A 24,155-nucleotide genomic window follows, 5' to 3' on the forward strand; every position below is an offset into this window, starting at 1 on the left:
AACAGACTAATAATTATTTGTTGAGAATATTCACCAGATAACTTCAAATAAATTAGAGGAAAGGATGATCTGTTTCTGGCAGATTGTGGGCAGTGTAGGTTTAATGCATGTATTTGACTCCTGGCGGATGAATTCATTCTGGCATGAGAAGAAGCCTATTAAGAAATTGGCTACACAAGTAAAAGTCCACACTCCATTTCCTTTACGGTTGCTAAGCACAACAATTATTGCCCTCAGTGGTAAGGCAAGCACGTTAATAAATGTCCTATTAATGAGTACACTAAACACAAAAATGTCTGAACTGGAAAAATACCAACTGTGCATGTTACCAACTGGGCGCGTTTCATGTTGGTTAACCAAACTAGCTAATAGGGTAAAGGTCAAAGGTTACAGCACACATATCTATGAGAATTTAGTTTGGTCTTGCACCTGCCTTTCTGTGTCAATAATAAATCTTTCAGAAAAGTAGTGATGATACATGAGCTTAAAAGCAGTATGACTGGGTGTTAGCACACATACAGGTGTATGTGTAAGAAACCCAACTCAACGACTATAATTTCTTAATCTAAAATGAAGAAGAGCAGCTGACTTTAACAAAACCAGTTCCATCAAACTACAAATTCTACAAATTATTCAAATTGGGAAAATTCTCACTATGTGATCCTGGACTTTTAATCTGACCCTGCCTTGTTCACATGATTAGAAATGAAAGCCTGCTTTCTCCAGTTTTCAAGCTTTAAGAGTTTCCTCTCCAGACAGCCACCAACTTTTCTTCCATTGCCTCTTGAATACTGAAGTGGTGTTGTAAAGGAAAAAAGCCATCAATTTAACTCTAAATTTTAGAATCACAGAATAGTTTGGGTTGGAAGGGACCTTCAAAGGTTATCTAGTCCAATCCCCCTGCACCCTGACTGCATCAGTTTTGCATTGCTTGTACTGTAAAATGCTTACTGTAAACTAAATAAAATGTAATCCAGGAGCAAATGTGTTAAGGCTTAGGGAGGTGGGGAGGCTGCAGCATGATACAAGTTACAGAAAGTAGCAGCTCTGCTGCCAAATACATTGCTCACTCTAAAGCCCCTGGAATACAGTCCTCAGGCACACTAGTCTTCATTAAATAAACACAGCTTTTTGCTATTGTGATATGTGGCTGATATTTTTATGCACGGTGTAAGACAGGGGCCTAGTCTGGATCTCTGCATGTGTGTGTGTCTGTGAGGGCAGCAAGGGAAGTCAGAGAGTGACAAAGTGCTCTGGGATCAGTGTCGAGCAGAGCCGTACCGGGCTGCATCAGCCCCCATCAGCTGCATTTCACACACACATTGGGCAAAAGATTTCCAGAAGCCTGTGAGTGGTTGGATGTCCCGTCCCCAATTTGAAACCAGTCTTAGCTGGATACTAATAGTCCTCAGTGCCTTTGAAAGCTTCTCTGGGGTGACTAAACTGAATATGGAAGAGATGAGGCTTGAGTGCTGTGGTCATCCCCCTTCCATCAGAGGAAGGGGGACTGCAGGTTTGAAGGCTTAGATGCCTCCTAGCTCTCTCACAGCACCAGCTGGCAGAGGTGTCCCAGTCTCTGCTAAGCAGTGCACTTGGGCACCGCCATACTCTAGGCAAGCAGAGAGATCCAGCAAGACACACAAGGTAGTTACTGCTGCACAAGTCTTTGACATTTGGAGTGCTAGGCTTAAAAAAAAAAAACCTTACAAGCCTGAAATGTGCTAATGACTCCACAAATCCTACAATATTAAATACATGCAAAGTTAAAATAACATGCCATCAAAAAGCCAAAAATTGTCTTTTCAGTGTTATTCTCTAGGTAAGCAGCACCATCCTCAAGTAAAATAATGTGCTTACTGTCTTTTTCCTTTAAAAAACATAAGAGAGAATAAACATTGCAGAAAGATTGTAAGTGCCTAGCAACAAAGACTTTTTAATTCTTATGAATGTCCCATAGATTACAAGATACAGCCAGTAGAGAAGTCTGATTGTCGTGCCTTGCACAGCCATTTACCTCTAGGAAAAGGATGTGAAATTTGCATGTAAAAATGCTGGTTTAGTAGTTTTCTACTTATATAGCAGAGGCTCAGATGATCCTGGAAGGTAAACTCAGAGCAGAAGCCAGCCAGAGTTACCTGAGTTCTGTTCCTCACTGATGTTACTTGGTCCTCTGAATCTGAGGGAGTCACTTACATTATGTGGCTGTATTTTACCCACCAGTGAGCATGAAGTTGCTTCACAGAGGCAGTGTAAAATGAATTAATATTTTATAACATGCTTTGAATTCCTCAGATAAAAGGCACTGCAACATTGCAAAATATTTCATGGACAGGACCATGTGAGGTGATATCTGCCTCTTTTTATGTAACTTCTTTCAAAGATCAGAAACTAATTGGGCTCCAAAGTGAAATAGTGCAGTGAAACAAGATGGATCCACGGTTCCCAAAATGCCTATAACCTGTAACATCACACAAAACTGAATGGATTTGATAATCCTACTAAGAAAGCTTGGAAATAACCATGAAAGCCGGGTTTTTTTGCTTCATCAAGCTGAGCTTTTGTGGTCTTAGTGCTGAGCACATGCATATACTCTCCAGAAGGATCACTTTGAAAGGAGCTTGATGATTTATTTTTTTATAAAGCTCATCCCAAAGGCTGACACAGAAGATGCATGGGAAATGCAAACCATCCCTGAGCTTCATCAGGCTGCAAATCATCAGATGAGACCTGTGCAAACTTACAGTCCAGATCTGACCCACCAAGAAAGCTCACCTCTTAAATATATAAGAGCTGTCCACATGGCACAAGTAAGGTGGCGTTTTCCCACGGTTTGCTAAAGTGTCTGTCGGGGCTGCTTTTCAATAGCTTCTATTTGTATAACTAACAAATACTTTGGAATGTTTGTGGAGTATTGATGGCGGCCTAGTCTTGTTTACAAAGTGCACTCATTTTGATTTGACTAAATCTTAAGAAATGTTGAGTATTTGCGTCTTTGTCTGCTGACGCATCTTGTATTTGAACATGGTAAATGTGCCAATTATTTTCATGCCCACAGAAGAAATCACTAGGAGTAAAGGGTGCTGAGCCCACTGTGCTCAGCATCTTGTGAAACATGATTCTTTGCTTATAGCGATCTGATCTTTTTTACATGTTTTATATTCATCCATTAGAAACTGTTCTCTCTGGGATCCACTTGCATTAAGTCCTGTTACTTAATACCAGTTAGACTTCTGCATATTGACAGGGGGGTAAATCTACTACACAGTGTTGGTATGTCATGACTGGGGGGTCTTAAAATTATTTGTGGGGAAAAATAAACCAAACCAACAACAAAAAAAGTTGCTACATATGAGCAGCATCCAGATGTGAAATACCACATTTTATATAACTTGTGCTTAGGTATGGAGGTATTTTGTTCCATGCCTCAGAAAGAAGTTGGTAAGCTGTGTTCAGAAGGATGTGGAGTATGCTGCTGCAAATGTTGGAATATTATTGATAAATCAGTGGTGTATCCTCATCTTCAATGCAGTGTCTAGTTTCGATCTCCCTTAGAAAGGACACAGCAGGAGAAGAAAGGATGGTAGAAATTTCTAAAGGCACGGGTGAAAATCGACCCAGAATAATGACTGGGCTTGAAGGAGAATAAAGGATGGATAGAATAATAATAATAACAAAAAAAAGGTTTGGATAGTGTAAATAGTCGTTTCCCGTAAGACAGTAAGAAAGGAACGAAGCCGCCCGTGAATAGCCCGGAGCCCTTTCTTCTCGTGCGGTGCAGCAGCCCAGCGCCAGCCGAAATCGCCGGGGCTGGGAGCCCGGCTGGCTCCGGTGAGCCCTGCACACCGGCGGTGTCCGCACCCGCATTACGGTCAGGGCTCCTTGCCTGCGCTGCCGGAGCGCTGCCCGGGAAGGGCCCTCGACCCCGGGGGCGGCCCCGAGATCCCTGGGGGGCGGGCGGGGGGGGCCGTGCCGGTGACGTCGGGTTTGCAGCAGCCCCGAGCGGCAGCGGGCGGGCTCGCCCCAGCCCCCGCCGCCGCCCGGTGCTGCGGCAGAGGGCGGCGGGCCGGGAGCCGAGCCGGGGGAGCGCCGCCGAGGAGGGCTCCGGCGGCGCCAGGATGTAGGCGCGGGGCGGCGGGGGAGCTGCCGCCGGCGACGGGCTCGCCATGAAGAAGCACTCGGCCAGGGTGGCCCCCCTCAGCGCCTGCAACAGCCCCGTCCTCACCCTCACCAAAGTGGAAGGTAAGCGACGGCGCTGGGAGCGGGACGGGGATGCGGCCACGGGAGTATCCCGGGGAGACCGGGTACCGCCACGGGAGATGCTCCGGGGAAACTGAGTACCGCGACAGGGGATGCTCCGGGGCGACCGGGTGCTGTGCTGGGGCGATGCCGGCGGCGGGGGAGCTGGGCAATCCGTGGGCAGGCGGTGACTGCTCGCCCACGGGTCGCCCAGCTCCCTCGCCGCCAACATCACCGGCGTCCACCTCCGTCCTGCGCTGCTCCAACTCTTTCTTCCCCCACACTCCAGAGGCAGAGCTCCTCTCTTGGAGCCACTCGCGGGAACCAAGAGTGACCCCCAAGTCCCTGGGCAAGTACCTGCCAGGCAGAACCCCTGGAAGGAGGCGAGGGGAATGCTTGGACAGATTTGAGCCCAAATAGGAGGAACACAGCCTTGTGTCCCAACCATCTGTCCTCACTTCTGGTTGCCAATCTGGCTGCATGGTAGTGGTTGGGGTTGGGGCTCTGTGGCCAGAATGGACGTCAGGAGACCAGCAGCAGTGGGCAGACCTTCAGGGACCATGGGGACCTTTGGAGACTTTCAAAGATCATGGCTGGGGACCTTGAAAATGGCAGTGATGTGCTCAGGAGAGTCTCCCAGAGAGCTCCGAAGCTCTGGGCATAGCTGGTGCAGAGGTCTGGGGCAAGGAGTAGAGATCATGGGTAGAAACCTGTAGGCTATGTCCTAGAGAGGCAGAGCAGGTGAGATGGAAGGGGTGATGCAGAGGCAGGAGGAGCAGAAGGAGGATGCAGGTCAGGAACAGGAGCCCATCTGAGGGGATGCATACGAAGCTCAGTTCCTGAAGGAAGGGCAAAGAGGAAGCCACTGTTTTTGGGGATGTGGTAGTTGGTTTAGAGAATGGAGTTGATGAGAGAAAAAAGGTTGGCTGAGACGAATGGAGGAGGGGAGGAGGGAGGGAGGAGAGGCAATAAGGGATGAGCAAAATGAGACAAAGAGGAAGAACAACTCAAAAAATAGGAATGATTGAACAGCAAGAGGCAAAATATGAATGTGAGACTCCATAGAAGGCTCATGAAGAAGAAAAAACAAGTATAATAATATTGATAAACTGAGGAACAAAGAAAGGAAAAGAAAAAAATTATAGAAATAGCTCTGTGGAGGGGAAAGTGAGAAAATGCAGAAATGCCCAAGAAGAGGAAAGGAAATAAAATCAGCAAGTAAAAGTGGAAAACCAGAAGGACCTGAAGGTTGTTGTTTCAGTTCATGGAGAATACAGCTGTTGCATTCCCCAAACATAAAAAACACCTGCTGTAGAGGCAGGAAAGGGGATCTCAGTTTTCTGATCAAATGAAGACCCTGCCTAATCTTCATGACACTATAATTAGAATTTATGAAAGCCCTTGGAGTTAGCTGTGTGCACAGTAGGGTATTTCTTTGAAGGTTCTCATTGGAGGCTCCTCTGGGAAGGGAGCACATCTCCCTTTCTTTTGGTGCACTGCACATGCATTATGAATCATAAATAATAATAACTCACCAAGTTCCAGCTTTGAAATGTGGGTCATCTCATTCCTCTTCTACTGGTTCAAATACAGTTTATTGTCTACCTTATATAGAAACAGAAGCAACACAACCTTTCCTTGTGCCATAAAATGGAATCCTTTTAAGCATTTCCATGTCTGCCCTGCATATCATCTCTCAGATACCCTACTGCCACCCACCAGCGACTTTGTTGACCTAGTTGGACCTTCCTTTCTTTACTTCAGATTCTTTTTTTCCTCCATCATCAATGGCAAGGCCTAAATGGCCTTGAAGGTGTATGATAGGGCCCAGAGATTGTACAGAGGCAGGAAAGAGTTTTGTTTGCTTCCGTTTAATAAAACAGACTGGCTTTGTTTGAGAGCTTCTCTTTCCAAATCAATTGATAACATTTCCTTTCAGACTAATATTGACTAATTTTGCCAGCTGGTGTTTAGAGTCATATCAAAAAGACAAGATGTAGTTATAGGCAAAAATAAAGTGAGGCAGTGGGCATACTGTGGACTGCTTGCTTCCCTTGGTCTGGCTGCCGTACCTCTGGCAAAGATTTGCCTTCCTAAAGTTCTCTGGTAGCCCAAGTCCCTTGCAAAGGTGCAGCAAATTCAGCAAGAACAAGACAGCAAAAACTTTGCTTCATAGTTATGATTATTTTCTCCGCTACCAGCCACAATCAAAGTGTTTCAAGGATCTTTGGCAGAACCACTAGGAATATGTTTCACTCTCGGATAGTTAGCCAAGAGGAGCCTTTCATTGATATTCATTGCTGCAAAGCCTTCCAACATCCCCTCTGTTTTCCTGTTGGTGCAGTAGCTTCTTTGCTTTAAAAGGGAGATAAGGGCTCTGTGCTCCTTCAGAAGCATGACTACCATTTTGAATTATTTCAAAGATTGAATCATCAGTATGCGCTGAGCCTGCTGTACCAGCACTTTTAAAGACAACCGTATCTACATGCATCACTCAGGCAGTAACCACACCATGTGTTTTCTGTGTCTGGTACCATTGCACACACTTCACACTTTGAGAAATGCAGGCTTACTGCTTGCTTTGTCCTTGCCCATCTCTCTGTTGTTTTGCTCACCAGTTTCCTTCCATATCACAGTGGCTATTCCTCCCAAACCAATCAGTTGGCTGATTTCACCCTACTTGTACCTGAAAGCACAGTGTGCTTTGAGTGCTGACTTCCCTTCCCTGGGAAGGTAAATATTTCTATTGTAACTCTGCATCTTGGAATCTTCCAGAGACAGGTGACATTAACTTTCATGAGGAGCTGCAGGACAATCACCTTGCTAGAGAAAAGCCATCCTCCACTTTTTTAGCCCCTATGTAGACCTATGTATTCCCAAGCTTCGAGCACCAACTAAATGGTATTGCAGCCTTCCCATATAGCATGTTTCCTCTGTGCTGTTCTGTTGGAATGTGTGACTGGTGATATTCAGAGTTGCTTACAATGCAAATGATACCTCTGTGCTTTCATTTATTACATGTAAATATCTAAACTGAGTTGCTGCAGAACCAGATTCTGCCACATACTCAGCTGGAGTAACCTTGTCTGCATCATGGGAGTTGCAGGGAATTTGTACGAGTGCAAATGAGAAATTAATTTGGCCTTTAATATATTACATGCCTGCAGGGAATTCATCGTAAGCTTATCAACACTGGAATCACTTTAAAAATAAATCTTTTTCACTTCTTTAGCAAGCACAAGCTGAAGAACCCAAGCACAGCAAAAACTTTAATCAGCAGCAGCCTGTTTCCTTAAGATATGCAGTTCTTGTTATCCTCATTTTGCAGATGGGGCAGCCAAGAAACTGCAGAATGAAGCAACTTGTCTAAAAACAAGCAGCACATCTTTTCACAGAGCAGGTGAGAAAAAACTTAGAATAGATATTAATAGATCCCCAAACTTTCCACATGTGTGTTCTGGCCACGGGATGGCACTGCCACAAATAGATGCAATAGAGGTGCAAGAGGACTTCTTTTACTGAAATCAATGACTTCAAGTTCCTACTAAAATTTCATTTTTTGGGGAAGTAAGCTGAAATGTTGCATAAATATCTCTCCGGATAAGTACTGTTTAACTATTAACAGTGTTCTGCTGGTGACATTTAATTATTTGGTAGTTGGCCAGTGATTGTTTTTACTTTGAGCACTAGGAGACCCTGTAAAAATTTCACCCGAGTTAGCATTTATAGAAGCAAGAATGGTGCCCACTGGTCTTTTTTATGCGAGAACTGTACATTAGAGAAATATGCAGTGCTCATTTTTCTAGAGAACAAAAGCAACCGGAGAGCAGAAGAGGCTGGTGGTTTGGTGGCTCAGCCAGGTCTGTGGGTTTGTGCTTCCCTACTGAAGTGGCCTTCGTGAGGAATGCGTGCTGGCTTCTGCAGGGAGTAATTTACAAAATCTTTGCTTTTGATCAGCCTGTCTTCCTGCACAAGAGACATTCTTAGATGTGAACATTGATGATCGGGGTAGAGACCATCAAACATACCTTGTGCTTGCTCCATACTTGTGGTAGCAGCTTTCACTTGCTCCTGACTGGAGCTGGGGTGGAGTGAATGATCTGGGGGTGAATGTAATGGGAACAAGATTGCGTGCAGCTACTGGAATTAATGGGGGTGTAAATTTGCTGTGTGTCTGCTTCTCCATGGTACCTGCCAGCTATTACAGGATAAATTCAATGTGACTTGCTCCCTTGATGGAAAAGTGGTACCCTCTTCCGTCTTTACTGTAGATACTGAGTGTTAAGTGCACACAGGCAGTAATTACACTCTGGCTTTGCCCCAGGGCAACTTTTGCCCAATTTTCCTATTTGTCGCAGTACTTTCAGTTAACACAATAGTGTATTTGAGCAGATATCCAAGATCTTGTTCCAAAGACGTGAGGAGTTCTTGTTGCATAACAATTGGCTCCCTTCCCGTATGGCTTTAAACAATCTCAAAATGAGCCGCTCTTGGTTGTGCTAGGCTTACTCACTGGGGATTCCCACCAGTTCTTCTTTGATCGTGTCCCACTTTTTATTTCATATACCACCTTGCCTCTGCAAACTCATCAGCTATAGGTTTGGAGATGACTCATTACTTCTGCACTGTATGTCCCCTCCCCAAATGACATGAAAATAAAATGAGACCACTTTGATGTTACCAAAGTAATGCCAGAGCAGGAGCTTTAATGCATCATGAAGCAGAAAAATAAGTTATTAAAGATTTATCCAAGCTTCTTTACTTTAGTGGCTGAAATAAGCCAATATGTACACACTATGGACAAACCATAGTTTCATTTACAGTGACAGAATTTAAGAATAACAGCAACCATTGGATCATCTTCTCAGATATTCTATAGATCACAGGCCATTACGTTTCACCCACTTGTCCTTAAATGATGCAAGGTGCATTTTCTAATCATCTTGAATCAATTCAGGCATATGTTCTCAAAAAATAAGCAAATTACTAATCCATCTATTTAATTATAGATTTCTCCCATGAGAAGCTGGAACAATAACTAGTGAAAAATAAATATTAAGACACCAGAATGCATCATTCATTGTTTTCTATTTTCATTTTATAATTCTTGTAAAAGTGTATATCATCATAGATCAGACTATTTCAGCTGGACCTACAATAATCATCTAGTCCAACTGCCTGATGACTTCAGGGCTGACCAAGGTAAAGCATGTTATTAAGGGCATTGTCCAAACGCCTCTTCAACACTGACAGGCTTGGGGCATCCACAACCTCTCTGAGAAGCCTGTTACAGTGTTTGACCACCCTCTCAGTAAAGAAATGCTTCCTAATATCCAGCCTAAACCTCCCCTGGTGCACCTTTGAAACACTCCCACTCATCCTGTCATTTGGTACCAGGGAGAAGAGCTCAGCACCTCCTTCTCCACATCCACTCCTCAGGAAGCTGTAGAAAGCAGTCTCCTTTTTCTCCAAACTAGACAAGCCCAAAGTCCTCAGCTACTCCTCACAGGACATTCCTTCCAGCCCTTTCACCAACTTTGTTGCTCTCCTCTGGATGCATTCAGCACCAACACCAAATGCAGTGGGATAATAATCTCTTTTGACTGGCTGGTGGTGCTGTGTTTGATGAACCCCAGGATGTGGTTTGCCCTCTTGGCTGCCAGAATTTTTGCCTATCTTTGCTAATGGCTGATAATTGTAGACAGTAGGATTTGTAGCCTAGAAGCAGTTCAGTATAAGAGCCAGAGTTCAAACAAGACTAGTTGTTCAACATAAAAGTCTATGATTACTCAAAATGTATTCCCCAGCCATTTTCCAGTTATAAGTCTTATATATATGTGTGTATATATATATATATATATATATATAATTTATGTGGTAGCTTTCCTAGCACATCATACTCAGCACAGCACATTCACTTGTATGTGAAGCAGCTCCCTCCGCTTGGCTGGAGGACCATCACCAACCTTTAGTCCACTCCAGTTAATCTTTGTTGATTATAAACTGTGAGATGCCACTGCAGACCTGGATAGCATCCTCTGGAAGCAGGAATTCGGCCAATAGAAGAGTAGATTTACTTTGCCACCTTCACTGAGTTTTGCTGACAGCCACTGCAGCATGAGATCAAAGGCAAAAGGAAAAAAAAGCATTTTTAGCTGTGCAGAGATGGCTTGCTTTTAGGCAAAGCTGCCCACCAAATGTGTTGGCACCATGTATTGGAGATGCCAGGTACCTCCTCTAGTGTTAACTGCCCAATTACAGGAACTTGGATCCACTCTACCTGGACATAATGCGGGGGTACCTAGACTAGAAATATTGTGAGTCCTACTCAAGGCATGGATTTCACCATGGGATCTAGTACCCTTTGGTTATACCAAAGTTGATTCTTCTTGTTGATTCTTCTTGAAGGAACAGGTGTACATTTTCAAGTGTAACAAAGGCAAGTGCCAGATTTTGTACCTGGGACATGAGAACCTTGGGCTGTACATGCAGACTGGGGGATGAGATGCTGGAGAGCAGCTCTGCGAAGAGGGATCTGGGGGTTCTGGTTGACAGCAAGTTGAACATGAGCCAACTGTGTTCCCTGGCAGCCAAGAGGGCCACCCGTGTCCTGGGTACATCAAGCACAGCATTGCCAGCCGGGCGAGGGAGGTGATTGTCCCGCTCTGCTCTGCACTGGTGCGGTCTCACCTGGAGCACTGTGTGCAGCTCTGGGCAACACAGGATAAAAAATATTAAGCTACTGGAGAGTGTCCAGAAGAGGGCTACAAAGTTGGTGGATGGTTTGGAGGGGAAGCTGTATGAGAAGCAGCTAAAGTCACTTGGTTTATTTAGCCTGGAGAAGAGGACGCTGAGGGGAGACTTTATCAGGGTCTACAGCTTCCTCACAAAGGGAGGAGGAGGGCAGTCGCTGATCTCTTCTTTTTAGTGACCAATGACAGAACTGGAGGGAATGGCAGGACGATGTGCCAGGAGAGGTTTAGGCTGGACATGAGGAGAAATTTCTTCACCCAGAAGGTGGTGGAGCACTGGAACAGGCTCCCCACAGACGTGTCACGGCTCCAAGCCTGACTGTTCAAGAAGAGACTGGACAATGCCCTCAGACACATGGTGTGAACTGTGGGGTTGTCATGTGCAGGGACAGGAGTTGGGCACGATGATCCTTGTGGGTCCCTTCCAACTCAGGACATTCTATGATTCTATGAATTCAGTATGCAGGAAACCAGTGGGTTATAGCAAAATCTTCTGTCTAAAGCTGTCTTTACCTAAAGACAAGCAGCTCTGAATTTTGGAAAGCTCCGTAGGAAGAAAGAACACTGTCTTGGTATTGATAAAATGCAGCCAGCATAACCTCCACAGTTAGCATTAATTCAGTTACCTCCTGATATTATACCTGCATATATGTACTGATATAAAGGTGCTATTTATATAAGTATCTGAATTCCCTTGGAGATAAAATTATTACTCAGGAAAGATGCATGGCACTCAAATGCCTGGCTAATTAATACTGTAATTGCCTGCAGACAGTTCAATTTGGGTTTTTTTCACCAGAACAGACAGTCATCTCTCAGACGTTTGTTCAGGGTGAAATTTGCACAGACTCTGGTTAAAATTTGCTCAGAATACAGTTTTGGTCCTTGCTCATTTTTGTTCCAACAAAATTTCTACTTCCACAGAGATGCTGGTCTCCTCAAATCAATGGTGAAACTCCCAGTGACCTCGCCAGGTAGCTCACTATAAGCTTCAGTCCAATTTTTGTTCAAGAAAAGAATGCAGAATAATGAGAAAAAGAAATATCTTTTCCCATACTATCACGAATATGTATCTCCTAATCAGGTTTGTTCTTTATGTGCTTTTATGGCTTCTACTTCCAAGTACCATGATGCTGATACCGTAATAAGCACCTAGTATCTTCAATTTTCACACTGGACTCCAGGCATGCATTCTGATTAATAATAAAAAGGACAGTATTTAAGGGAACTCCCCACCCCGCAATATGGAATATCATATTTTAATGAGTCCCATTCGAGTGCAGTGCTTTTAATAGAATTTCTAAGTAGTTGCTTCTGAAAATAAATTAAATGGATTAAAGTCCAAATTGCTGCAGTATGGAGTTGATAATTTTTCATCTCTCTCTCAGTAGCAGGAAATAGAATATATGTTTTGCAGGAAGACTTGCTGGAGTATTCGACAGAGGAAGAAAGAAATATGTATGCTAAGGAGGAGAATTTAGCCTATCTTCAACAGATACGTGCAGATTATTTAATTCCAACTCTTATTAAGCTTAGGTACAATATTTAGTGTGAGGTAAAATGAGAATTAATATATGACAACCATTAGTATTAGAAAATGCTGTATTATGCCTGTTTGGTACAAGTTAAGCTATATGGATGATCTGGTGGTATCAGTGGTATGGAACAGATTTCCACAGACAAGAGGACAGGAGAATCATCTTGATTGCCTCTGAGGCAACAGGCCTGTTTCCTACCCTGTTGAAATTAAGGTGAGATGATCAGATACATTTGAATTTCCTGCATTTCAGGAAATTCAGGATCAGATAAGTTTGAATTTCATAACACTTCATTTTGTATAATGAGTTAATTTAGACTATGCATTCCAGTAGAAAAATAGAATCTGAACTGAGACTGCATTCTTCTTGCTTTGAATCTATATTTATGGAGTTTTCCCCACTTCCAGATAGCTATATGCCTTATACTGTAGCCTCAAGCAAATTCAGACCTTCTGACCTAATAGGTTAATACCCTGGTTCTGTTCTTTAAAATAACCTCTACCGTGGATTTAAAACTGTCTGCTCTATTGATTTATTCTTAATTTAGTCATGCCATCCATGATCAAATTAAGTAAAATTATTTTTATCTGTTCCTGTACAAGCAAAGCATTTAAAGAAAGTGCTTTAAACTTTTAGTTTCCCAAAAAGCATCTAAAAATCCATATGTGCATGCCATTTTGACCAAATATTCTCATTTGAAAACTGATTTAGTAAAAGGTTATGCAGTTTTGCCATTTTTTGATTATGACACATTAATTTGTATTCATTAAATAATATAATACCGGTCTGTTAGACCTTCAGCACTGACCGTGGTTGGAAAGTTGGGGAAATGTGCACAGAAAAACCCAAAGTCATTGCAGCACTAAGCATTTCAGTCCCACCCACCAGCCACCCACAGGGAATCGCAATTCCCCGGAGGAACCCAAGAGCAGTTTCTTCAAATATCACACACACAGCCACCGTATGGGGCCCAACCAAAGGTCTGTCTGGTCTCATGTCCAGCTTGGTGGAATTGATCGGGAAGGTGTATTTTCTAGCCTGAGATGCATCTCTCACAGTGTGGGTGCAGTTTTCACAGATGTAGGAAAAACTTTTTTTCTCTATTTTCTGCTTTGTTCCTAGTAATTTTTGGTAGTTGTTTTGCTTTTTTTGGCTGCTCCTGAACACTGAGTTGCCCTATTTGTGGAGCAGCCTGTGTAGGGCTCAGGATCCCTGATGGCAATGACCAGAGCCTATCACTGCATGTGCAGCATGTGGATTGTTTACTCCGACCTGCACCTCTTCATCAGCACACTTCTCCATCTGCTGATTTATGACGCAGTTGCGTAGCCTGTCCTCCCTCACAGCTGGCCCTCACCCCTGCTGTCCTGCCTAACTTCATGTCATTAGGAAACTTTGTCACCTCCCCGCTCGTTCCCTTGGTCAGGCTGCCTGTGGTTATGGCGAAGAGTGCACGTCCCACAGCAGACCTCTGCAGAGCTTCAGCTATTTCCCCCATTGCTGGATTTACTCCTCACTGGCCCCGTCTCTTGTACTGAGCCTTTTATCCATTCAAGCACCTTCCCTGACTGCTCGTTTTCTCTAACACCCTTTGGAGTGGGATTTTGTCAGAAGCCTTTTAAAAACCTAGGAAGTACAATTGCGTCTCCTTTATCAATGTGGCTGTTGCCCCTCCTCAGAGGACACCAGTGAGGCTGCAGGATGAATCATCCAGCTTGCCCAGTAGGTAATGCTGAGCAGAGACCCGTGCTTTATGCCGTGCCAGGATGCTTGTTCCTCACTGTCACTTGATCTCTCTAGCACTTACCATTCTGTTTCAGAGTTGAGTTGGCAGCTAAGTGGCTGAACCCTTTCCTTCAAAAAGTGGAGGTGGAGTGTGTCCTCCTCTTCAGCTGCTCGGTGTGTAGAGCAGCCTCCCACCACCTGTGCTAGAAAGAGCAGGGATCCTGTCTGCCCAAGTGGACGCCCTGATCCACAGGCCTTCCAAGGCCAGGGGAACCCAGGTATCAGCAAAGCTGGTCTGCTCAGGATAGAAAACATCTTTTTTTATTGGGAAAGAGTGAAGTGAGAAGGTCATTTGCCCAGAGGAGAAAAAGCGAGGCTCTGGGTATTGTTCCAATAACTCCTTCAAATACAGAATGGAAATATTTCTTGAAGATGACTCTTAAAATGAGAGGTGGAAACTCTCAAATGTGTCTTCGAATCCTGACAGGGTCTGGGTGTAAGAGAGGCACAAGCCTGCTTTGGAGTCATAGTGCTTAGCCATGCCCAGGACCAGATTCTTTGTCATCTGAGGAACTCTGCTGGGGCTGGGAGGAGGATACAGCTGGTGCAAGCAGCTTTGGCAAAGCTAAAGCTCATTTGGAGAAGAAGGGTTCCCTTGATGCAGAAGTCAGACAGTGCGTGCTCTCATTACTATTCTGTGCAGCAGAGACACAGGCCTTTGGAAGGGTTGATACATGGAGATGGCTTCAGAAATGAAATATTAACAGTTCCTTAAAACCAGCTATCAGCAGATGAACTGCAAAATGAGAGATCATCATGGACAGTGGCATGAGAAGGCTGCACTAGCTACTGGGTTATCTGCCAGGTGACAGAAAAGACCCTAAGACCTCACTCTTTAATCTGACCAACTGTGAAGAAAATGCCTGGGCAACATATCTGAATAAATATAATTTCAGATTTAGACAACCACAGTGGCAATTAGAGAGGTAAATCACTTTGTGGATTTGGCACTTCATCTTCTCTTCACAGGATGATGCCTCAGCTATTTTTTAACAGCTTAGCTCAAAAATCCTGGTCAGCTAAATATCACATAGCTAGTATCATAGACATAAATGGCATAAAAACATTTTGAGGAGTTTTGGAGTCTGCTACTGAGGCAAATAGTACTGTGACTCCAGAAAACCACCACCAGAAGTAATTGTGTGTGTTCTTAGGTATGTTCGTAAGTGGTAAGTGTGTTGAAACTAATGGTCTCCCACTGATCTCTCTGTGTTGTAATTACTGGGTGAAGAAGAAGTCACACAACATTCAAGGTTGTGAGAATATACCTTGTGTAGTGTCCAGCTCCAATCCTCCTGCATGTCACAGGTTTCTGGAGCCCTAACCATGCTGAGGATCAGGCACTGTCTTAAAGGACAGGTGTTACAGCACCTCAGCTCCTTCTCATTTCTGTTAAGCATATAAGAGTTTTCCAAGCTCTACAAACTTGGTCTGTACAATGCCCAAGCAGCTAGGTAACATATGAGAGGCTGGCAAAATGGAAATGCCTTGAGGATGGCTCATTTGTCATAGAGACCCGTGAGGATTCTTCCTTTTATCAGATTTGTTTTCCAGAAACGTGATTTAAAAAGCTGTTTAAGAATATGCTTACGTTGAAGGACCTTCATAGCCTGGAGAAGCCGGCAGAGTTGTACATTATCATTAGGCACATGTTTCAGTCCCTAATAGGCAGGACCTTAGTCTGTGAGGGTCATTTTCTCACTCTGCAGGGTTTGCAAGGGCACACAGCACTTTTGTAATACTTCATTTACTAATTTGCTGACTAGGTGGCAACAGCTAAAGCAGTTCATTGGTGACAGCTAAATATGTTCATGTAGTGGGGCCCAGCTCTGAGCCTACCAGTGCTGTCTGCGGTGGCTGTACTCTGTTCCTGACAGCAGCGATGGAGAGGGAGCTCATCTCAGCAGCTTCAGACACCTACACTAGAGACACCTACTTCTGAGCTTGTCACCCCAGACTGTTTAGAGCTGGTGGAGAGAAACAGGCACTTGGAGAGGGTGATTAATCTGGCTTGTTTTAATCATCTGCTTTAAGAGGAGATAAATCGTGCTATGGAAATGTCTCTTTTTTTCTGTCTACTAACTATGCAGAAAGTGTAAATTACTGTCTCAGATATATAAGTCTGCACAGCAGATGTCTCAAACTGAGAAGATGAATACCACCCTTGGTTTTCACGTGTATCACATTTTTAACATATACAGTGAGGTACAGTGTGGTCCTGTGGTAAGCCTTTGACTGACTAACTGTGCACAAGAGTCTTAAGCCTTAAAGCACTTTTGAAGTGGTGTGGACAGGCTATTTAAAGGTGTTATCTCTACTACGGTAGATTTTCTCTAACTCAATGCAAACATCTGTTAGTCAGTAAGAAAGGGCACATCATCTAAGACATCTCCGTTACGTGGAATGTGTAGTGCTTTCCAGTGCCTGTTTTTTTCCAAAGCCTCAGCTGGGAGAAGTGGAGTGAGTAGCTCAGTTTTAGATGTCCCTACCATAGGTATCTGAAGCCAGCTGAGAGGGGTCTCGTCCATAATGGAGGAAACAGAAGGACAGCTGTTTTCTAGGGTTGGGGATCCCTGTGGTTAATGGCATTGGCAGTAGCACTGGAGGTGATTTCCTTCTGTTGCTTTTGAATGCCATGGGAGAGAGGGTGGGCTGAAAGGGAGGGAGGGAGGAGTGGTTCCAGTTGGGATTTATGAAACAGGAAAATGAATGAAAAAAAATGGAGAATGAACAGCCAAAATTAGTAAAAGCAAGATAATTTTTCCTCTGTCTCAGCATCTTGATTTGTTCTTCTGAGGGATACAGTAGCATACAGAGCAGTCTGCTGCGAGGAGCAACGGAAGAAACCCTTTAAAAGTCTGGAGGAGATGTCCAGAAATAAAATTATTTAGTGTCCTGCCTCATTCATTCTGAAAAACCATTTTGCCATCTTTAAATTCATGTGTATTCTGTTGCCAGCTGGCCCTTGTGCAGTATTACAGAGAGAGAGAGGAGCTTCTCATCCATGTGTGGATTTGATGTCACCCCATCTGTGCACCTGCAATTTGGGTGAGGAAAATTGTCCCCATGGGGACACACAGACTGGGCAGGGAAAGCTAAAGCTCTGGGTGTTATGCGTGCCAGCTGGCAGGCAAGTCCCCAGCACAGTAAATGAGTATGAGACCACATAGGTGTATATCACCTGTAGTGGACGCCATTTCCGAAGACAATCTGTTTTTTGGAGGCAGATTACATCCCAGGTATCCTTCAGGACAATGCTGCATCTACTGGAAATCTAGCCCTCCGGCAGCACAGGAAATCAAGAGGGCACGATGCAGTTTCACTGACGGATAGTTGAAAGAAGTCTCAGCTTCCAACTGCTGAGGTCAGTGATTTTTACCCCGAAATATGTGGTAAACGCCTCATGCCTGGGATAAGCTTTTACTCCATCCAGCATGTAAATGCATCCAAAGAATGAGCACCCATAGAAATGTAATCCTCGAGCTGCAAGATCACTTTAGAAGTGAGACATGCAGTATTGTCTTTTGCTGAAAGTGAACGTCTTTGTTGTTGTATTAACACAAAATTAAATGTACATGGACAAGTCATTTTACCTCTGGAGTACAGCAAACATCAGTAAAGTTGCCATGGAACTGAGTTAAAAAGCAGTGATACTGTCCACATGAACTGCTGACTCATGCGTGTGTGCACAGAGGAAAAGGGAGCAGGGCAGGCAGATTCAGTACTTGGTGGGGAGAAGATCCTCATCAGTGTCTGTTGTGGGGTGTCCACCAAACATGGTTTTTTATGTTGAGTGTCTGGTGCATCAAATGGTATAGTTGTGATTTTCCACCTTTTCAGTGATTGCCAAGACTACTGGGCCAGAGAGCCAGACATTATCTTGCTGCCGCAGTGATCAACTCTTATTTTAGAAAAAATAACACAGCTTCAGTGTTGTGATTCAGAGCACCTACTCATCTTGGGATATCGTATACCCTAGTGGCTTCAGGCATGTTGTCTACTGTGAAGTATCTTCAGCAGAAGGGATTTAAATCCTGGTTTCCTGCTTCCTGAGGGAATAACTGCAGAGAAGATGGGGACAGCAGGTACCCTGCTAGCTGTCTTCTAGGAGGAACATGTTTGCCTACCTCTCCAAGCAGGTGCAGAGATGCAAACTGTGAGTGGAAGGAGGATCTTCTCTGTGTTGACACAGTGTCACAGACACCTCCTAAGCTCTCACTTGGCATCCTGGCTGCCTGGATTCACTTTTTCTGTGCCCAGCTCTGCCTGTGGTCCATGGGAAGGATGCTAGAGTCTGTTTGGATGTGTGAAGTGGAAAAGCTTGAGAGGAAAGGAAAAATTCAGTAATCGCTGCAGGACTTGTGTGGTGGCCAGCAAAGAGAGCCCTGGCAGCTGCCCATTATGTGGTGAGGTTTAAATAAATAAATGAACTGTTGTTTGGTAAACTGAACCCTGACTGCCCTGTGCAGCAAGTGAGGCAGGAAGTATTAATTACAAGCAATGTATTACAAAGAAAATGTATTTAAATTATTTTCAATTAGTTAAGAGTTCACAGGCAACCTTTTCTCAATTCTAGCATCTTCTAACATTTAGAAGGTAGCTTGTAAGCTTTCCATTAGGTGTTTAATACAAAATCACATTAACTTTGGGTAATTCATTGGCCTACTGGTGCATCTCCTGTTATGTGGGAAGCTGCCTGCACAATCTTCTATGGAAAACTGGAATAAGTGGAGAGATCAGCAACATCCCCATGTCTCTTAAATCTGCTCAAAAAGACTAGATGTTTATACCTTTGCTGCAGTACATTCCTTTCATATTTCAAGGTATCAAACAGAGGCCACAGTTTTTCCTGTTACAAAGTACAGCTTTACTAGCCAAACTGATGGTACTCTTAGCTCAGATCATGCATTTCTTGTATGTAAAGAAATAATTAAATAGTTCTCTCCATTGGAATAAACCTTTTCTTTAATAATTTATTAGCTCTTATAAATACAAATATAAATTAACCTGAAATAAGAGGTTTTAAGAGATTTTCCATTCCAAATACTGATTCTTACCAGAATAAGGAAGGAATTTTTGTCTGTGGATCTGTCTTAGTCTGCCTTGAACATATATAAAAGTTTGGCAATAACAGAGTCTCTCATTGTCCTGACTGTACTTATATTTCTCTTTTCACCTTTCAATGCACGCAATGACCTCTAGACACTTTTGAAGCGGTAGGTTCCTCGCTTTCAACATGAATTACTATAATATCCTCCTCTAAGTGAATGAACCAACTAAACTGAAGTCAGGCTTTCAGAGTAATCACTGCTGAGTGTTGCATGTGGGTGACCGACAGCTTTAGTGGATATTGGATGGGATGAATTTAAGACAGGCAGGTGAAAGCCCTAAAGGCAATGGCCTGTTGCTGAGGTCTGCCAGCACATTTTGATTTCCATAGGAACTGAACCACCTAACCTCCCTTTCCTCATTTGTTCATGAGCTGAATACGCTATCTGCTGATGGTGGTACCATAGCAGGGCTATAACAATTCATGTTTAAGAATGTAAGTAAAGAGGCAAGGTATTTTAGGAGAGAAATTTCCTTTTCACTAAACCAAGTGCTCTAATATGTGAAAGAGACAAGTTTTTGGAAACAAAAGCCTGAATGAGGTTTTGATGGCAGTCATGCAGCTGATTTGAAACCAGACGTACAGTGGATGCCATCCTTAAAAATTATCGCCTGGTTTGTATAGTGTCTGTAACTGGGCTGATAGGCACTCGGGTGCATGGCTGAGGGGCTGCCTCTGCTTTGGGACCCTGGACACTGGGGTCAGCATAAGGCACATGTGAAACTGAGTTTTCCAGCAGCATCCCAGGCTCATTTATACCGGGCCTAAGTTTCAGTCTGTGTGCTGTGTGACATTCGGTGCAGGACTTGAGCTAAAAAAAGTTAGGGTTGCCCAGTCTGAGATGCTCTTCAGGGCAGCCTGTGGGTTGGTCTGATTTTTGCCATCTGGTTGCAGCCTCGGGAGAGCTGTTTTGCTTGGGATCGCTGAAATACTTGGTGATCTTAATTCAGTATTAACCGTGCTAACATTGCAGTGATCATGCTTAACTCCAAGATTAAATACATTGTCACCTCTCTCCTTTTAAAAAACACCATATTCCGTAAGCTGCTGAATTCCACATTTTCCTAGGCAATAACAATAACAAGTGTTGTTGTAATCCCTTTTGCTGCTTTATTAAGCTCAATGGCATATTTTTCATTCATTTACACATCCCAACAGCATCAGTTTAAGTGATGTGTTAAGCCTTTCTGTGTACATCAGAGAAACATGTAATTTTCATTTCCATTTTACCCAGTGGCTTCTAAATCTAGAGGTGATAATTATTATTTGCATTGTAATTCTGCTTTGGATGAACCAGAGGTTTTGCAATGATCTAAAAACAAAGGACATTTTGTGTCAAGATCTGGTGGGTTGTTTTTTTTTGCCGGTAAAGCTCCATGTGACTTCAGAAGGGCCTAGAGTTTGAAAACTAAAATGCAGCCTGGATTTCCTTAATGAGCCTGGTGTTTTCTTCTCCCCAGGGGATGAGCGCTCCCGGGAGTCTCCAGCCCCAGCCGAAGCACAGATGCAAGCCGGGGCGGAGGGCGGTGGAAGGGTGAACCGCTGCTGCTGGAAATGCTCCGTGACGCAACTCAAGAAGATTTTCTGGGGTGTGGCCGTGGTCCTGGGTGTCTGCTCCTCCTGGTCGGGCTCAACCCAGCTAGCAAAACTGACCTTTAAGAAATTCGATGCACCCTTCACTCTAACGTGGTTTGCAACAAACTGGAACTTCTTATTCTTTCCTTTGTATTATCTTGGACATGTTTTTAAGTCAACTGAAAAGCAGTCTCCAAAGCAAAGATACAGGTATGGGAGCTTTTGCTTTATTTCTCCTGTGGCTCTTGCATGCTACTCTACCTCTAGTGGTCATTTTATTCAGATGAGCCAGTTAAATCAAACTTGCGTTTGCTTTCCGCTTTAGGTTTGTTAAAGGATGTTCTGAATTAATTCTGTGTCCTGTGCTAAGTGGTATGTTATTATTCTTAATATAATATTACTCCAACAGTAAGAAATCCAGGTTTATTTCCAATACATACAAGTCATGCAATGAAAGTTCACATTTTCTGCAATGGCTTCTCAAGGGTTTTCTGTTCAAATCTCTGTGAGCATAGTTTTTTTAATTAATACCTTCTTCCTCTACCCACAGCTGACTTTTATGGCAATCTCTGAGTAAGCTAAGGGAGCTTTTTTTTTTTTTTCCCTAAATTCGGGGCTAGTGCAGTGCCTTGAATAGCCCAGTAAAAAGTACTGCAGTATTTTCCTGGCATTATGCCCCTGACATCAAAGGCAAAGCTCTGATCCCAGTTAAACTCGAGCTGTTGTGTTTATTTCCGGGAGGAAGCACAGTCATAACCAAAGGCAGCACTTTGTCTTCAGCACACCTTGTCTTCACAGCAAGCCAAACCCACAACGCCTGAAGCGCTCATGGAAAACCCTGAGTGCCCGAACTCCACGAGGGGCTGAGGATGCTCTGGCTGCTCGAAGGACTGCCCCTTGGTGAGCGCTCCTTTGGCTCATCTCATTTTGGCCTGAGAGGTGACTGGGACAGATGGGATGACTCAGCCATCAAGATGTCCCGTGTCAGAGAGCTTCCCCGATGCATGGAAGGATGTGAACGTTTTCTCCTTCTGTTACGCAGTGGGGCTCACAGCCTTTTAATGAAGTAGCTGAGAAAGTAAACAGTGAGAAGTGCGCATTTCTCAGCTCCCAGCTGTGCGGCAGCGAGGTGGAAACTCACTACAGGAAAAAAAATCTAAGAAACAGGGGTACTCAGGCAATGCTCTATCTCAGATGACTGGAACTGTGCTGCTTAGTCATCGTTACAGTTTCTTCATCTTCTAAATCATTCGGGAACTTCAGATAAAGGAATTTCACTGTTCACTGCAGGTCCTAAAGCAATAACCAGAAGTTTTAAAGGCATTGTCATGATATGCTGTATTTCCTGCACTCAGTCTTCAGTTTGTATTTGTTGTTCACTGCACAGCAAACATGATTGCTTCAGAGTTGAGAGAAGCATGTAGGTTAGAGAAAGCAATGTTTTAATCTAAAGACAGTAACAAATACTAGCCCAAAACAACTACATTCTCATTTCTTTGGGTTTTAAGTATTTTTCTTTCCAGCTGCTCTCAGATAATGTTTTAAATACTGCTGAATTCTGGAGTGAGCAGCTGTGGTTTTCCAGATCTCTGGGGTTAAAACCAGAGCATTATACCCTCTGTTGCTGCAGTTAGTTGATATGGTTGGTAGTTTTATGTCTTCCATTTAATTAAATGATGGCTAAGCTGAAAAGCAGGTGAAAACCGTGCAGCCTGTTTGGGATGCAGGGGGACATCATTACAAGTGAGCTTGCAGCCCGCTTAGTAAAATACATACATTTGTGTGTCTGATCAGCAGGCTGAGCAGGGTTAATATGCAGAGTTTTTTATTGGTGTCAGAGTAGACTTGGGCATTTGGATATATGGCTTTGGTTCCTAGCTTTGCTGAAGATTTGGTTTGTGACTTCGAGCAAGTCACTGCAGATTTCTGATTTCCTCGTACTCTCTGTTTGTTTGGATGAGACACTCTTTCAGAGGGAGCACTGTCACTTGACATGCATTTACGTAGTGTCTGCTTCAGCACGTCCACTGTCTACACAGAGACATTTCAGTGGTCCTGTACTAAGAATTACTGTAAAAAGAATTACTGTTCATCTGCCTGCTCCATTATGGTTGAAATGTCACGTGCAGTTTATATCTGAAAGCCCAAGCATTGATTTCATAGAATCATCTCAGTTGGAAGAGACCCTCAGGATCATCAAGTCCCAGCATCCCCTCTTAATTATTCCCCCTTTTTGCATATTTTATATATATATGTGTGTGTATATACATATATATATATATATAGAGAGAGAGAGATTCAGAGACTTTGCAGCTCTATAGGAGGCATTACCATCTTCAGGAAAGCTGCACTCCAAGCACAGTTGGACATATACTGGAGGCATTGCGTGAGCTTGTGGATAGTTAAAATAAGACAATCCTGACCTGAGACTAACAAGCAACTTGCTTAATCACTTACTGTTTCTTTTCTCTGTCACCTTCATTTATACTTTATATAATATCTAAGCTCTCTGGCAGGAAGTTGTAATGAGATAAATGAAAAGGTGACTGTGGGAAAAGGTAGGAATATGACATCTAAGTCACCTTAGCAGTGCAAGGGAACACATTAGTAAAGTAAGGGTTTCTCAGATCTTGCCTGCACAGGTTATAGAATCATAGAACCATAGAATAGTTTGAGTTGGAAGGGACCTTCAAAGGCCACCTAGTCCAACCCCCCTGCAATGAGCAGGGACATCTTCAACTAGATCAGGTTGCTCAGAGCCCCATCCAGCCTGGTCTTGGATGTTTCCAGGGATGGGGCATCTACCACCTCTCTGCTAAAATCCGCAGGCACCTAAATTTTGGCAGTAAAGCTACCCAAGGAAACCTGCACAGCTGCCTCCCCCTTGGCAGGGCTGGGCCTCTCTGCGGGGCGCGGGCATGCTTTGGGGTATCTCACCACACAGCTGAAGAGCATGAACAGCAGCCATTAGGGAAATATATACCAAAGAGGGATCATAAAATACAGAAACAATGAATGGATACACAGTCCCTCCTATGCAGATTATATGGTTTATTATGGTTTTAAATTCCTATTGTATTGTACCAGTATGTATATATATTGTGCTGTAAATATATGAATTTGCATGTTTTGTAGTCTCACAGAAGAACATACCTGTTG

At 43.6% G+C, this 24,155-nt stretch overlaps 1 protein-coding gene across 6 annotated transcripts in view; it reads left to right on the plus strand.

Annotated features, from left to right (window-relative positions):
- Positions 1–24,155, plus strand: part of SLC35F3 (solute carrier family 35 member F3) — a 179,407-nt gene that overhangs the window by 114,268 nt on the left and 40,984 nt on the right. For 3 of the 6 annotated variants that reach the window (XM_065057787.1, XM_065057783.1, XM_065057784.1), the window contains exon 3: positions 20,882–21,206. In XM_065057787.1, the coding sequence (XP_064913859.1) occupies positions 20,882–21,206 (325 nt within the window). Of the gene's footprint in view, positions 1–3,966; positions 4,240–7,564; positions 7,637–20,881; positions 21,207–24,155 lie in introns of those variants that run through there. The other 3 variants (XM_065057785.1, XM_065057786.1, XM_065057788.1) reach the window with 3 other exon arrangements.

Source organism: Columba livia, chromosome 3 (genome assembly GCF_036013475.1).
Source record: "Columba livia isolate bColLiv1 breed racing homer chromosome 3, bColLiv1.pat.W.v2, whole genome shotgun sequence".
NCBI classification, from domain to species: Eukaryota; Metazoa; Chordata; class Aves; order Columbiformes; family Columbidae; genus Columba; species Columba livia.